General features: G+C 45.1%; 2 protein-coding genes across 2 annotated transcripts in view; one reads left to right on the forward strand and one right to left on the reverse strand.

Moving 5' to 3' along the window:
* Positions 1–9,315: 9,315 nt before the first annotated feature.
* LOC121861546 (sodium- and chloride-dependent neutral and basic amino acid transporter B(0+)-like) overlaps positions 9,316–16,643 on the reverse strand; it is a 54,968-nt gene continuing 47,640 nt past the window's right edge. The window contains exons 10-12 of the mRNA XM_042359397.1: positions 15,048–15,160; positions 12,107–12,253; positions 9,316–11,551 (exon numbers count right to left, since the gene is read on the reverse strand). Coding sequence (XP_042215331.1) covers positions 11,408–11,551; positions 12,107–12,253; positions 15,048–15,160 — 404 coding nt within the window. The 3' untranslated portion in view covers positions 9,316–11,407. The remainder of the gene's footprint in view (positions 11,552–12,106; positions 12,254–15,047; positions 15,161–16,643) is intronic.
* LOC121861365 lies at positions 10,117–10,827 on the forward strand. Its single transcript, XM_042359014.1, has one exon. It carries the CDS (start codon positions 10,117–10,119, stop codon positions 10,825–10,827), a length of 711 nt encoding a protein of 236 aa, XP_042214948.1.

The raw sequence follows: 16,643 nt of genomic DNA on the forward strand, positions 1-16,643 counted from the left end.
GACGGAAGCGCCTTCAGGGGTGTTCCCAGGGACGGCGACGTCCCCAGGGACTCTACCACAGCGGTGGCACCTTTAGGGTTCCTTCAGAGGTTGTGTCTCGCCCAGGATACCTTTTGGGGCGCCACTGCCCACAAGGACCCTCCCAGGAGCTGTGGCGCCTTTATGGGCCCTCCTTGGGCCGGTGGCGCTGCTATGGGCCCTGCTAGTGGCAGTGAGTGCCTTTCCCGGGGCGGCAGGGTCTCTGCCAGGGGCGACGGCGCCCCCAGGGGTCCTTCCACACGTGGCATCGCCCCCAAAACTTCATAGTTTTGTCTTACATTTTGCATTCGTCCAGTAATCCCTTACTTAACTGTGATTGGTGGAGCAAATATGTAACGTCATCAAAGTACAGCCAATAGGAGAACAGAGCAATCAGTCAGCAAAACACCCCAACTTATGCTTTGCTGTTGGATATTTATTCTCGTTTCACTATTTAAATTCTGGGAGATATGACGTTAAATAAATACACCGCCCTTCGCTTTTTCAGTAGTATCCCAACCTGAACAATAAAAAGGAGAATAATATCCAACAGCAAAACATAAGTTGGGGTGTTGTGCTAATTGATTGCTCTGTTTTCCTATTGGCTGTAATTTGATGATGTTACCCTTTATTCCACCAATCACAGTTAAGTAAGAGATTACTAGAAGAATGCAATATGTACGACACCACTATCCATTGTTTTGGGGCGCTGTCTCCCCTTGGAGGACCTATTGTGATCCAGAGGTTTTGGCAGGGTCCCTTGGAGCAGTGGCGACCCATAGAGAGGCCTGGGGAGAGCCACCGCCTCTGGAAGGGCCCCTAATGGCGCCACCGCTGCTGGCAGGGCCTCTGGGAGCACCACTGTCCCTAGGAACGTACCTGGAGGCGCCCCCGTCCCTGGAAAAGCCTCTCGGATCACGGCTGTCCCTGTGATGGCCCCTAGGGATACCAGCGCCCCTATCAGGGCCCATGGGGGCGCCGCCGTGTCTGTGTGGTTCCCTAGAAGCGTTGCTGTCCCTGTGAGGATCCCTAGGAGCGTTGCTGTTCCTGAGAGGTCCATGGAAGCTCGGCTGTTCCTGGAGGAGCCTCTGAGGACACCGCATTCCCTGAGAAGGCCCCTAGGATTGTCATTATTCCTAAGAGCGCCCCTGGTGCATCCAGCGCCCCTGACAGGTCCCCTGGCGGCACCGTCGACCCAGAGAGGGCACTGGTGGCGCCTCTGTGCCTGGCATGGCCAAGTGACCCTCATAGGGATAGCGGCGATTCCAGCTTCCCTTACAGGGACGGGGGCGCCTTCAGGGATGTTCCCAGGGACGGCGACCTTCCCCCCAGGGACCCTGCCACAGCGGTCGCGGCTTCAGGGGCCCTTCCAGAGGCGGTGTTTCCCCCAGGGTCCCTCTATAGGGCGCCACTGCCCCCAAGGACCCTGCCAGGGGCTGCGGCGCCCCTATGGGCTCTCCTAGGGACGGCGGCGCTGCTATGGCCCCTGCTAGTCGCAGTGGGTGCCTTTCCAGGGGCGGCAGGGTCTCTGCCAGGGGCGTCGGCGCCCCCAGGGTCCATGCCACAGAGGTGGCGCCTTCAGGGGCCTTCCAGAGGTGGTGTCTCCCCGAGAGTCCTTCTATGGGGAGCCATTGCCCCCAAGGACACTGCCAGGGGCTGTGGCCCTCTATAGGCCCTCCTAGGGCCCGCAGCACTGCTATGGGCCCTTCTAGTCGCAGTGGGTGCCTTTCCAGGGGCGGCAGGGTCTCTGCCAGGGCCTACGGCGCCCCCAGGAGCCCTTCCACATGCGGCATCGCCCCAAAAACTTCATAGTTTTGTCGTACTTTTTGCATTCGTCCAGTAATCCCTTACTTAACTGTGATTGGTGCTCCACCGCCCCTGAGAGAACCCCTGGCGGCGCCGCTGCTTTGGGAGGTTTTCTTGTTGTGCCTCCGCCCCTGGGAGGGCCCTTGGGGATACTGCTAACCCTAAGGAGGGCCCCTAGGGGCGCCGTTGCCCCTGCCCCTGCAGGTCCCCTGCCGGCAGTTGTTTTTGCACAATTTAAAACTCTGGGAGATATGATGTTAAATAAAACCCTGGCTTTGCATTTCCAGTATCATCACATCAAGAACAATGTAAAGGAGAATAAATATCCAACAGGAAAACATAAGTAAGGGTGTTGTGCTGACTGACTGCTCTGTTCTCCTATTGGCTGTAATTTGGTGGATTTATATTTTAGTCCACCGATCACTGTTAAGTAAGGTATTGCTGGACGTATGCAATATGTACGACACCACGATCAACCCCTGGCTGCACCGCCGCCATTGTGAAGGCCCCTTGGCGGCCCCCCTTATTTGGGAGGGGCCCTGTGGGCACCACCGCCCCTGAGAGAGCCCTTAATGGCGACACCGCTCCTGGGAGGGCTCCTGGTATCACAACCTCACGTGCCACGGCCTCTGGGCATCTGCCACCCCTGAACGGGCCCCTGGTTGCACAACCGCCACTTGGAGAGCCTCTATGGCGCTGTTACCCCTGGGAGGGCCCCTAGGTTCACCATCATCCTTGCGATGGCCCCTGGGGGTACCACCGACCCTGGGAGGGCCCTTGAGGGCGCCACCGACCGTAGGAGGGCTCCTAGGGGCGCCGCTGCCCCTGCGAGTGCTGCTGGTGGTACTATTACTACCACATAATGAGGGCCTCTGGGGGCACTGCCGGCCTTGGAAGAGCCCCTGGTTGCGTAGTTGCCTATGGGAGGGCCCTTGCGGGAGCCACCAACTCAGAGAGAGCTCTTGCGGGCACCGCCAACCCTGGCAGAGCCCCTGCGATGGACACCCAAAGGGACATTTTCAGGGATAGCGGCGTCCCCGGGGACCCTCGCAAGGGTAGTGTCGCCCTCAGGGACCCTTTCAGAGGCAGCGGGTCCCCCAGGGACCCTCCCAGAGCCGATGGCATCCCAGGGGCTGTTACGACCCAAGTAATGCTCGTATGGACGTCGTTGCCTCCAGGTATCCTTCCAAGGGCGGCAGAGCCACCAGGGACGCCCCAGGGGCAGCTGCGCCCCAGAGGACTCTTACTAGGGCGGCTGGGGTTCCAAGTGACCCTCCCATTGGCCCTATGGCATCTTTGTTCGTTGTGTCATATATATTACATGCTTCCAGCTGTCCCTTGCCGGACTATGATTGGTGGTCTATTTTTTAACCCACAAAATTACAGCCAATAGGAGAAGAGAACAGTCGGTCAGCACAACAACCCAACTTATGTTTTCCTGTTGGATATTTATTCTCCATTACATTGTTCCTGATGCGATGATAGTGGAAATGCTGTCGCCCCTGGAGGTCCCCTGCCGGCAGTTGTTTTTGTACAATTTAAAACTCTGGGAGATATGACGTTAAATAAATCCCTGACCATTGCATTTCCAGTATCATCGCATTTTGAAGAAGGTAACGGAGAATAATATCCAACAGGAAAACGTAAGTGTTGACTGACTGTTCTCTTCTCCTATTGCTGTAATTTGGTGGGTTAAAAAAATTGTCCACCAATCATAGTTCAGTAAGGGACTGCTGGCAGTATGTAATATATATATGACACAACAAACAAGCATGCCATAGGCCTCCTGGTAACACTTGGTAGGATCCCTGGGTGGCACCGCCCTTGAGAAGTTCCCTGGGGACATCATTGTCCCTGGGAGGACACTTGGTGGTTCCACCACGCCTGGGAGGGCCCCTATGGGTGCCGTTACTGCCGTGAGGTCCCTGGGGCCTCCCCTGCCCTTGGGAGGGACCCTGTGAGAGTTCCTGGGAGCGCCGTTGACCCTGAGAGTGTCCTTAGGGACGTCACCGCTTCTTTGACGGTCCCTGGGGGTGTCGCCGCCCCTGAGTTTGCCTCTGCTGGTGCCACTGCAAGTGGGTGGGTCTGTGAGGGCTCAGTCGGTCCGTGGGGAGTCCCTGGACACGCCGCTGTCCTTGGAAGGGTCCCTGGGTGCACTGCCGACCCTGGGAGTGTCCCTGGGGGCGCTGCTGGCCCTTTAAGAAGCCCTGTGGGTACCCCCGCCCCTTGGAAGGCCTCTGGAAACGTCAGACCTGTAAGGGCCTTGGGTGCAATAGGTTTTACGATGTTAAGATCTCTGGGAGATGCAACGTTAAATAAACACACCACCGCCCATCACATTTCCAGTATCATCGCATTTTGATGAAGGTAATGGCGAATAATATCCAACAGGAAAACATGATTTGTGGTGTTGTGTTGAATGACTGTTCTTTTCTCCTATTGCCTGTAATTTTGTGGGTTAAAAAAATTGTCCACCAATCATAGTTCAGTAATGGACTGCTGGCAGTATGTAATATATATATGACACAACAAACAAGCGTGCCATAGGCCTCCTGGGATAATGATACCCCAACATACAATAAAAATGGTTTATTAAATTGAAGTTAGGTTAATAACTACTTTCAATACTAAAAAACTTTCAAGGATCATCTCCATGACCCCACTCATACTTCTCAATTAGGTATGCATTTCAACATTCACCATTACTTGGTTTACTTTATAAAATACAACATTATAATCTTACAAGTAACGCACTTGAGCACCACCAAAACAGGTTATCTGAGAATTTATCTTACTAACAGGACTCTTAGTAATAGCATCCGGACTAAAAGCTTCCTGCGCTACTTTGTTACATTCGCAAAGAAGTAAAATCGCGATCCTCATACACTTGTTCACTCCAAACACCCATACAACGGAAGGGATTACATACATGGATACTGGGATGAATAACATAGTGTTTCTTAAACTGGTGAATGGTTCACCGTAGGGTAAATGAAGTTTTTGTTTGGGTGAATGAAACTAGAGGGGTGAATGAAGGGTGGATGAAATAGTAAGGGTGAATGAATTAATCCTGATTGAATTATCAAGATTAAATGACGAAAGAGCTTCCAATTAAGTGCCAGCCAATGTCACAAAATTATAAATAAGTATGTTTATGCTCATAATATGAGAGAAAATGGTCTTGCTTTATACTGTAAGAAAAAATTTATATGTTTACATGATTGATCAGGTGTTCCAACTCACCATTTGCCTCCTGCTGGGTAAGTGCTTGCATTCTGCTTTTAAACCTTGAAGATATGGGATAAATGACTCTTTGTTCTTCATCCTAATATTTAATAACTAGGAAGGATAAAATTTCAGTTGGATTAATAGTTGTATAGAATAATGCTCTTTGACAGGAAGGCCATAGAATATCCATGGGGTTATATAATGTTAGTGTGAAATTTCAAGGAAAATTTGCATTTTATGTTGGTAAATGTATCAGTAATTATGTAGAAAAAGCTCGGAAATGATTTTATTTATGAGATTATATGTTTTCCCGTGTACGTTTTCGTCCTGAACACAGTGGTAATAGTTAAAATTTAGGGTAATGTACAGTTTTTTAGTTTTATCCAAACTGACCCTTCCTACCCCCAACAATCTTTATTCCCCCCTGAAGGTGGGCAGGGCTTCGAAGCAGAGGGAGGGTCAATCGTTGTAGTGTTCAGAGCTCCAGACGTGAGAGCGCTTGATACGAGTCGGTATTATTTTTTGACACTGGTTCTCTAAGCTCAAGGGCCAGGCAAAAGAGGAGAGTGCTTGATTTGAGTCGGTATTATTTTTTGACACTGGTTCTCAAGTTCAAGGACTAGGCAGAAAACGGAGTTTGCTGGCTTGTGAGTTGGAATCATGCAGATTTGAAGGTGGCTCTCTGTTGTTCTTTCAGCACATGAGGACAGTGCTGTCTTCTTTTAGGGGGGTCGACTGTCAGAGGAGGAAAAAGGAAAACTAGCATCATCAGGGGTGCCGGAAGTTGGAGGACGGAAAAGTTGCTTAAGCGTGTTGCAGGTGTGAGATGCAGTTAATAGAGCAGGTCTCCTCTAGGGGGTCATATGCATACCTTTTCTCTCTCAGCACATGAGGACAGTGCTGTCTTTTTTTCGGGGGTCGATTGTAATATTCAGAAATTTTAATGTGATAGTTAGTGACGTTAGAAAAAAATGACCGATCTGCCAAACAGGGAAACACAAGTAGGCCAGGCTGAAACACTCATGCCTCGTGGCGAGTTAAAACAAATCCTCCAAGCAATGCCCTCAGTCAGGAGGTGGAGGCATTTTGAACTAGACCTATAGAAATTGAAATGTACTTTATCGAATTAATGTAGACACGATTCATGAAGTTAAGGGACAATTATAAAATTTAAAGTTATTGTGGATAGTTTCCCACTTCTAAATATGTTACGTGTGTCCCAAAGAAACTATTAGAAATACGCGAAAGATGACATCATGGGAGGGGGGGATGGGGGGGGGGGCAGGCGAGCGCCCTGAGGGATGCAGGCATTGACCAGGCCTCAGTAGTTCAAGGTCATTGACCTAGGCTGACGTCTAACTACGCGTTCCGCCAAGGAAAGCGACCACGTGGCCTTGTCTCTTCCCGCGTGTTCATCCTTGTTGCAAGTATTGTAATTCCTCTATTCGATCTCGTGCAGTGTTTAGATAGAGCGGAGAAGAGTTTAACAGTAGTTAACAAAGTACTCCTTTTGCAGGGTAGCGAGACCCCACTTGGTTGGTGGTTGGTGGTGATGGTGGTTTGGAAGACATAGCTGGCTACTCACGGGGTGGATACCCACCCGGGCGGCGAGCAGACGGGTGTCCCTAGTTACCAAACTACCGTGACTGACCGCAGAGCTTGGATGTGGTCGATCTGGTTCATCGAATCTCCCCACTTAGGTTCATACAACACCACAAGAACCACCCACACATCTCTTCAGTCAGTCAGTGAAAAATCTTACTAACGGCAAAGTAGAACCCCTCCCTCAGCTGGGCAGGGTTGTACTCTTGAACTGGCCTAAGTAGGCGGGCTGACGGTCGCTCTCTTCCTGTCCATGAAGTACTGGGAGTAAGCCAACTGAGTGCAGACCGAGTGAATGAAGGGTCACACGCTGGGACCGGGAGTTCTAGTGGTTACATAGAGACATTCATATCCCCAGTATTGGGTGTATGTGATTAAAATAGCCAAGTCCAGGTGTGTAATCAACGCTTCTCATGGTTGATTGCACACGTGGGACGTAGGAGTTCCTCGTAAAAAAATGGTGAGAGGCCGTAGCACCTTAAAGTACGGGTGCATTCTAAACTTATGTGTGAAGCATGTTACGGGTGTTGGTGGAGAAATACACTCATGACTCCTGAGCCTAGAAAGAGTAATGAAAAAACAGCAGAGCACCCGCCTGCCTGACGGGTCATGAGTGATTTTCTCTATTTGTTGTAAATGCCTGCCACTTGGCAGGCTAGTATTTACAACCTTCGTGTTCTGTGTAGTTAGGACAGTTAGGATTATATTATTTTGTGGGTCATGCCAGACAGGCTATGAGTGATCCATGTTCTTGTGTAGTATGACCAAATCAGGATTTCTATTCCTCAAGGATTGCTATAATTTTGTCGGATGCACTTAAGGCATTTTCATCGGTGCAAGTAATATTTGTCAAATGTTTTATGTGCCACTAAGTCACGTAGGATATATGAAGTTGTTGTTCCAGATGAGTTCCTCGTTCTGGTGTCTGTACTACTGCTGCATTAGTTCTTTTCGGATGCAATTAATATCTTTTAATAATTTTGTTGATACCATGTACAACTTTTGTTTCCCATTGTAGTGTAGTAAGCTACGCTAAGAAGCACTCTCGTGCTTGTGTACAATTATTGATTCAGTCTGTAGTGTTGGAAGGAATAGAAGTGTTATCTTTTACCAGTGAGTCTCATTAACCCCAATCACAGGTACTAGCTGTCACGGAGAATACATTTATTAATTGTGTTTGTGCGGGTTCAGTATTCTCTGAGGGGCGCTTCCACTGCATTACCATCCACTATAACTCAAAGACTCCAATAGATAGTGAGAATTCCGACCGGTATATATATATATATATATATATATATATATATATATATATATATATATATAATATAGAAAGAAGAGCCCATACAATTGTTTCTTACATGCTGTTTTGTTAACTTGCAGACTATGTCTTTGTTGAAGTACTTAAAGAAAACAGCTCAAGAAGCTGTGTGTGCAGGAGATACGTCTTTTGTGAAGGACAGCGAAAAAGCTGATGATAAAGACCTTCAAGCTGCAACTACGCATGATACTGATGTTGACTGCGATGATGATTCGAGCAAGGAACCTACTCAGAAACGAAAATGAGAGGGCCAATCCAACTATTCCACAAAAGGCAAGATAAGACGGTGGAATGAAGAGTATGTCAAGTATTGCTTCTTCCTTCCAAAAGACGAAAAAACTCCTACTCCCTCAACTCTGTGCATGTTTTGCAATGTCCGATACAGAAATCAATGCCTGGCTCCATCGAAATTACAGACTCTTTTAAGAACACCCTTGAACATTTACTGACAGCAAAATTCCTTCCAGTCTATGGTAACTAAAGACAATAGAAGATCTCCATGTGGCATAGTAACATTAGAAGAGGTAATTTCTCCAATTTCCCGCATTTGGAAAGCTTCCTCAAAGACACTGAGTGGGAAGAAAAGCAACCTGATTTGGAAGACACACTGAAGGGCATCATTTCCGAACATCTGCAGTTGCTCTCTAACAATTCTGTGGCGAGTCAATCCGTTCATCACCAGCCACATCAAGCCAGCAGATGTTGGAGAGATCACAGAAGTGTTGATGGAGCTTCACTATGACTTCACCCACAAAGCATCTTTTGAAAAGTACTCCTACTATGGTGACTATTGGGTTGGATTAGTAAAGTTTCCTGAATATAAATCAATTGCCATGAAAGCCCTTCAACCCCAAGTGATGATGACTACTACTTACCTATCTGAACAAGGATTCTCGACCTTGGTAGAACTGAAAACCATGAAACGAAATTCGCTTCAAAATCTTGATTCGTTGATGAGGGGTGCCTTGGAGAAGGAAATTGAGCCCCAATTTCAGAAGCTTGTAAAAGAAATGCAGGAACACCCTAGCCATTGATTATCACATGTTCAACTCCTCCAATCAGGTGACTCCTCTTATAATTTTTGTTTAGACATTTCCAGACAATTCTATTCACCTTAATAATTCCCTCTAAAATTGAAAGAATTAAAAATGGATGTCCATTAACTACTGACTATGTGAGATCCTTCCTAGGCAGAAGAATCTTGACTTTTTGGTAGCCATAATGAAATAAGACGTCCTCTGATTGAAGAGGTTAATAATGTGTACCAGTATGTTTTTTTAGTAATTATATTGTTTTATTCGGGTGATAAAAATACACACAAAGGAAGCAATTAAGTCCAAAGAGATTATTTTATGATATATTTTAAGTGTTTTGAGCATGTTTAGAGTTAGTTTATAAAGTCTGGCTGGTGATAGCCTCCCAGCTCGACCTGATTGCGGATCATTGCGCCCTTCGCTGGCTCAACTCGCTCGACATAAGTGAGGAACGGGGGCAGGAGGGGGAGGTGGATGGATTTCCTGCAGCAGTTAGACATCTATCCTATATACAAGGCAGGTCGCAGTCCGACGATGTCCATGGCGGTTTATCTCTCACGAATTGTATCTGATGTCGGACAAATGAGGACTTCCTCAGTAGGTGCAATTAATGCTCCTACACATCTTGCCAACACCTTCTGGGACATACCGACCTTCATCAAAGAACAACAGGAGAACAAGATATAGCTGTCATGGTCAGAATCCTTGAGGGTAATAGGGGAAATAGTTCAGCCCCGGTTCAGGGGGAACTAAATCCTTTCCGGGCCCATCTCAGGTTATCTCAGCAAGAGGTGCTCTGTTATATACAACACAGCGGACGTTGGAGCAGAGTGCACCCGATGGAGTTAAGGAAACATGGGAGAGGGCAAGGAACAATTTCTGGTGGCCGGGGATGAAGAATGATGTCGCGGCACACATCAGTTAGTGTGTGGCATGTGGAACGAACAAAAGAGCTAAAGTGCCAGGGAGAGAACTGTTGCAGTACATGAAATTCCTGACTGCACAAATTATCTACTGCAAGTGGATTTTGTGGGACCGTATCCTGTTTCTGGCAAGCATCAATTCCGGTATGTAATGCACATACAGGATGTACCGACGCGGTATATTGTGATGGTACCCACGTGTGATGCTACATCAGACATTGCAGCCAGGACTCTCTTTGATCGTTGGGTGTGCACATTCGGAGTGCCTCAGTCACTCTCATCGGCCTGGGGGCCTCATTTTACGTCTGAGATGTTCCGAGCAGTATGTAGGATGACGGGCATTCATCAGAAACTTGGAATGCTCTATCATCCACGCAGCCAAGCCCAGATGGAGAGACAAAATCAGTTTATGGACAACCTGCAGTGTCTATGTGATAACAACTTCAATTTGTGGCCGGAGATGGTGCCCCATCTGCAATTTAGTCACAATTCATCAAGGAATGCAACAACAGGGTATGATCAGCACGAACTGGAGTATGGTGTTCCTGCAAGATGTCCGGAACAGTTGGTGTCGGAAAAGACATCACGTGATGACCCTAACTTCCGTCCAGCAGACCTGAGTAATGCGGAGGTAGGTGGTCATTTGGTACGGGAGAAGTTGGGAAGGATCGCGAAAGCACTATGTTTGGCAAAAGGGAGAGTAGCAGTGGCGCAGGGGAGGAGGTATAAGAAATATTGCAATCGAGAAGGAGCATTCCGTGTGGGCAACTTGGTGCAGCTTAAATTATCACCAGCTGAACGGCACAAGAAAGGGGGTAAGAAGATGGCCCCCTATCAGCCACACCGCTACTGCGTCATCACGGTGCTGAGAGGAGGATGGTCTTACCAACGTCCCTGAGGTCCTTGGTCTACCTGATGCCCCTTTATTTAGATTGTGAACAGTTTCGTTTTCCTTAAATATGGTAACACTACAGTGAATTGATTTTGAAATTGGCACTCATCTGACGTTAAAGTGATAACAGTAGCGACGTTGAGTCTGTACCACAGATTTTGTTTCAATATACAATTCAACGGCTTTCACTTTTTTTGCTGTAAACTCCTCAGCTTATATACAGTATACAGTATAACATAAGAACTGCGAATAAAAGTATCTTTTACTTAAATTATTAAGTACTGTACTGAAAGTACCACCTCAACTTTTACACAACACTCAGGTACGGGAAGTAACACCGAGGTTCTTCACTTATGTATGCCACAGAGCCTGCGAGCAACACTTGGCTCTTTCACTACAACACAATGTCTGTCTCTCATCAGTATTACTCGAGAAAACAGAACAACACAAGTCTGCTGTCCATGATACCGATATCAGCAACAGCTGGGTAAGGCTTTTGACAAAGTTTGTTTAGCAAGAACTAGAGACAACAGCCATGCTGAGCACTACACTACAATTTATTCTTTACCCTTCATATACTGTAATCTTATAACTCCTGAAGGTCAAATGCTCTGTTATCTCCACAGAAGTGATTTTCAGGTAAGTATTGATTGTTTGTGACAGGGTCTCGGCCATTCCTCAAATACTGTGGGCAGAAGTTGGCTGTGGCACTCAATAATTGACCCAAACTCTGTGGGAAGAAAAATTGTTCAATAGGTGATACATGGGGATCATGACGGTGCATAAAAATGGGATAAAAATGATCTCCCCTATCAAGAAATAGAACAGCAAACTTGCAAAACTTACAATCTTGTTAACACCCAACATTTTCTGACCCAACTCGGTCCACAACAATAAGGTATTAATACAGTACTGTACTAGATTTTCAAATGTTTTTGTGACCTGAACTGAGCTGACATTTCAAATCACATTACCTGACTCCAGCTAACATCAACTCACTTATCACTTACTTACCTTTGACCCCACACCACCTCGTCCCACCTAACCTAACCCCATCACACCTCACCTAACCCAACTAAATATAACCTATCCTTTAGTGTCAAAAGATGTCTTATTTCATATTATATTTAAACAGTAATCACATAAATAAAATGCATGTAAATTATGGGTTTGTTGTAGATATCAGTGGGGTTCACCAGCATGTCCCTGTAACTGTGCCCTAACATACTTTTATAACCTGTATATCTTCAAAAGTACTGAATGTCAAAAGTTATTTTCGGCTCACCTGGTCTCCTCGAGTCCAGATTTTGTAAATGCCAAAGATGGGTACAAGGAACACAGGACCAAAGGCTATGACCTGGCCCCAGACGAACATACTGAGCGAGTCTCCCACACTCCAGTCCTCAGACCATAGCCCCAAAACCGTCAGAGCCTATGGAGACAAGAAGCCTTTGTTATGTTTCCTATGTATCTGTTTGAAGGTTTGTGTTCAGTACATAAAGCCTTTGTTTTATTTCTTAAAAATATATTTGATTTTTTCACTATAACAAAATTATGAGTATTTTGCTAATAAAGCCAGTAATTTCTGTAAGAGGTGTTCTGATTAGGTCTCCTTCTTTAAGTTAACAATACTGTACATGTTTCATACTTAATCTATGTTATTTATGTGTGTATTATTTACTACACTTATTCATAATGAGGTCAATGTGTGGCCATCATCACACAGTTGCTCACCTAATGTGGCCCACTCACACAAAAAGTTTGGCCACCACTGCTAGTTTATTTAATGAAGTGGCTGTGTGGCAGTAATATTGTGGCTACTTAGCTGCCTGGCCATAATAATTTAACCAAGTTTCTCTCTCCCCCTTTGGAGATGCTGCTCATATAAACATTGATAGATGAAATGATATCAGCTTTAGAAACAGATCTAGTTTGAGAATTAGAGGTGAGGGAAAAATGTGAAGAAGAGCGAAGAGTAAAATCATCAGAGTAAGAATGGATAGAATTAGTCATAGAGTGAAATAAATCATTGATAAAACGAAGGAAGAGAGTAGGCAAAAGAACAGAACCCGGTGGGACACCACTATTGGTAGAGAAAGAGCGCGAGGTCGATCCCTCGACAACAACTGCCATGGATCGGTTCTCAAGGAAGCTAGAAATTAGAGAACAAAGTGGGGGAGAGAAACCATAAGAGGGAAGTTTAGAATGCAAAGACTTGTGCCATATCCTGTCAAATGCTTTGGAGATGTCGAGGGCCACGACGAAAGTTTCCCCATAATCCCTAAGAGAGGATGACCAAAGATGGGTGTAGTAGGAGAGCAGATCACCTGTAGATCTCGCCTGGTGAAAGCCATACTGGTGATCCGACAAAAGAGAAAGACGTTCAAGGTGACAGAGAAAATGACCACACAGCCTGTGATGAGGTAGCCACACTATTATGACCATGGAGCCATTTCGCTTATTTAGTACGTACTCACCTTCTCTTTGTACCAACAGTCCTATAAGGGAATGGGAATTACAGTTCAATGTCTCTTAACAATAAACTCATTCATTCATTTTCTCCTTTTCATTAAATAATAATTTGGGTAAGGAAACATGATTTAAAAATTTCAATATAGAACACAGCTGAGTATCCCCATTTTAAGAGCAAAGTACATTTATAAAGGATATGAAAATTTGGTGTTAATATACAGTACGTACTGTAGAGTATATCTAGAACAGTGAGTGATGTGTACTGTACAGTCCCCCCAAAAAGTATCATTAGCCATGGGGTCGATGTGATTAGAGGCTTTCCGAGTAATTTTACTCGATTGGAAATTCTAAATCCGCGACCTTTGAGCATGAATGAACTTATACGTTATCGAACATTGTGAATCCTTCGAGGCTTCAGATCATATATTACAGGACTCAGAGTGGATGTCCTAAATGGAGACCAATGCCATGCCAGTCATCAACGGGATCTTACATCGAATAGAGCGAGGAATCATCAGGGAGACATTGCTAGATGTGAGAGGTGCTATCATTGCCCTTCACAACGAGGGTGTACAGTACACCTAACGCTGAGATAGTACAGCCAACTGGGGTGAGCGAACCCACAGTATCACTATGGGTTAGGCGCCATGAAACAATTGGTGCCACACTGAAACTTACAACTACACATGTCTTTTACTGGTGAACGGAAATAAAATCACAGGGAAAAAAGTCAGGAAAAAAGTCACATTTTATTTAAATATCACTAACAGTCAAATTAATAAAACAAGAAATACTTTAAGTCACTTATTAACTGACAATACATGACTTGTACACATTGACAACACAATTTATTGATGATGGCATTACACGTATGTAAGGTTAGGTTAGGTAAGGTTTTTTTCTGTGACTTTTTTCTTGTGACTTTTTTCCTGAATTAGTCTTACTAAAGGTGGATAGGTGGGTCTGTTGCCTGGTGTTAAACCACTGCAACTTACATATCATTAACATGGCAGATACCATGCAGACCAATGTATTGTATATTGCTGTAGCTGTTCATTCTAATATAAAATACTATTTGCTTAATCACTCTTCATAAATTAGACATACTGTAAACAACATAAAAAGGCATATTGTGAAACTCAGTATGAATGAAACTCCGATAGTGCAACAACGGAATGGTGAAATGTCCGTTTTGAGGTCTGTTTCAGTCTCTTGTTATGATGTTCCACAACATTCTATTTTATGTATCCTGTGTTTCAGTGTTATTGTAATCATCAGTCCGTGGCTTGTTTACATATGCATTTTTTACCCAGTACAATACATAAATTAATAAAGAGTAATGGATTTCGTGTTACCGTATATCCAGGTATTTAGTATCCTGAACAAGCACGACCCCTTCCCAATCCTACTCCCATCTTTTATCTGTTGCTGATGTGGCCAGCAGGCATACCAACTTATGATGTTGCACTGGGGATCCTATTAAAGCGTTTCATCTAGTGTTTCAAATTGTAATGACAGAAAATCTAGCACTACATTTTTGGAGACTGTACATCACAGTAAGCTTAGTTGAATATTAAAAGTACTTCATTCTTAATACAACTTTGTTTAGATGTATAATTCTTACTGTCAGAGGGCCAAAAAGTCATGACTGAAAGCTATATTTACTCAATAAACAAGTGAACATATAGTTTAGTTATGAAATTTTTTATCTGAGAAAGATAGAGGTTGAGATAGCAAGAGAGAAAGGGACTCACCAGGAGACACAGAGGGGTGATCACTGTCCAGGTCGCAGCCCAGTACCAGTAAAGAGGTCTGGGCACGCACAAGCGCAGGTCTTTCTTCACATTAGTCACCATCTTCTCGAAGCCTGACAACATGACATAAGAAACACCATAAGAATATATTGTACTGTACTCAAATGTGGAGAACTGAATACATGAGTAGTAAATGAAAATATGAATTACCATACTGAATAAATAAATATAGTTCTGTAGTTAAATGAGTAACTACAATACAGTATATAAATGAACAACTGGGTAAAAAAAGTGACAAATGTTTTAACATTCTAATATGAACTTACTAACACCATATAACATGTTGGGTCAATAAATAGTTGAGGACCTGTGGCGTAATGGTCAGCTTTCTTGCCTCGTAAGCGAGTGGGCCCGGGTTCGAGCCCGGGCAGGGTGGAACTATGGGCAAGTTTCTTTACGTCATTTGCCTCTGTCTTCCCAGCGTTAATTGGGAACCTGGATGTTAATCAATTTGCGGATCGTATTCCGGGGTAATGGTTAGCCAGTGTGATTGGCGAGTTGTCCGGTCTTCTCGGACTATTCCTTGACACTAGGTCATGCAGCTCGTTAACTTAGGGTGTCATAGTTTGATATATAGGACATTTTTTGTGTTAAATAATAATTTCAGATAAAACAAGACGATTCTCTTCTATGAGACTGTTAACGGAGGCCCCCCCCCCCTAATTAGGAAGTTAGGTGAGGTTAGGTGGATTTGGTTGGTGATATCAACCACTTTGTGTATTACTAATTAAGTTATCCTAACCAACCAAACCTACCTCACCTTATCTTACCTCATTCAAGACTAGACTTGACCAACACTTGCACAGGTAAAGATACATTTTTGGAGCCAGTACATGCCCAGTACTTGCCAACAGTGCACTTCTATAATCAGGTTACCGTATCTTCTTTCAAGATTATACAAAACTTCTCTAGTTCCACTTTTAATTATCATATGAGGCGTTGCCTGGAGAAACTAGCACAAGTGCCACCCAGGCCACTATCATGTTTATGCCTGCAAACCGTTCTTAAAACACCCCATTTTCATGAGGTGATGGATGAAGTACAAAAATGCCACTGACCATATGGTTGAAAGTCCATAGACAAAACCTAACTCTGGTCGGCATCTCATCGAAGGTTAGGTGAGGTTAACAGTATCGGTTCAAAAAAGTTATTTACATAATTTACAAAATTCAGCTTCATTTTAAAACAAACTACAACATTCTAGCTAGAATACTTTCCGCCTCATATGTATTATGAAGCTGGATATAGAAGAACAAGATTGAAGACTCGTTTGGCTGCTGCCTGACCACTGCTCCACCCCGTTACTCAATCTCCCAACTCGATGTTCCGGCCCTTGAGTCATGGATCATGGATTCATGGGATGGTCCATAGCTCGGGCTCATAGTTAGGTACTCCAGAGCCCTGTATCTGTGTTGTTCAGAACTGGAACGGAGATGTAATGTAGCAGTACATGAGGGAAGAGGGCAGAGCATTCCTGGACGGATAAGGGTGTGGAGCTGGTGGGAGCTGGTTGATAGTCTGCGGAGCTGGTTGTGG

This window comes from Homarus americanus, unplaced genomic scaffold, assembly GCF_018991925.1.
Source record: "Homarus americanus isolate GMGI-L3 unplaced genomic scaffold, GMGI_Hamer_2.0 scaffold24260, whole genome shotgun sequence".
NCBI classification, from domain to species: domain Eukaryota; kingdom Metazoa; phylum Arthropoda; class Malacostraca; order Decapoda; family Nephropidae; genus Homarus; species Homarus americanus.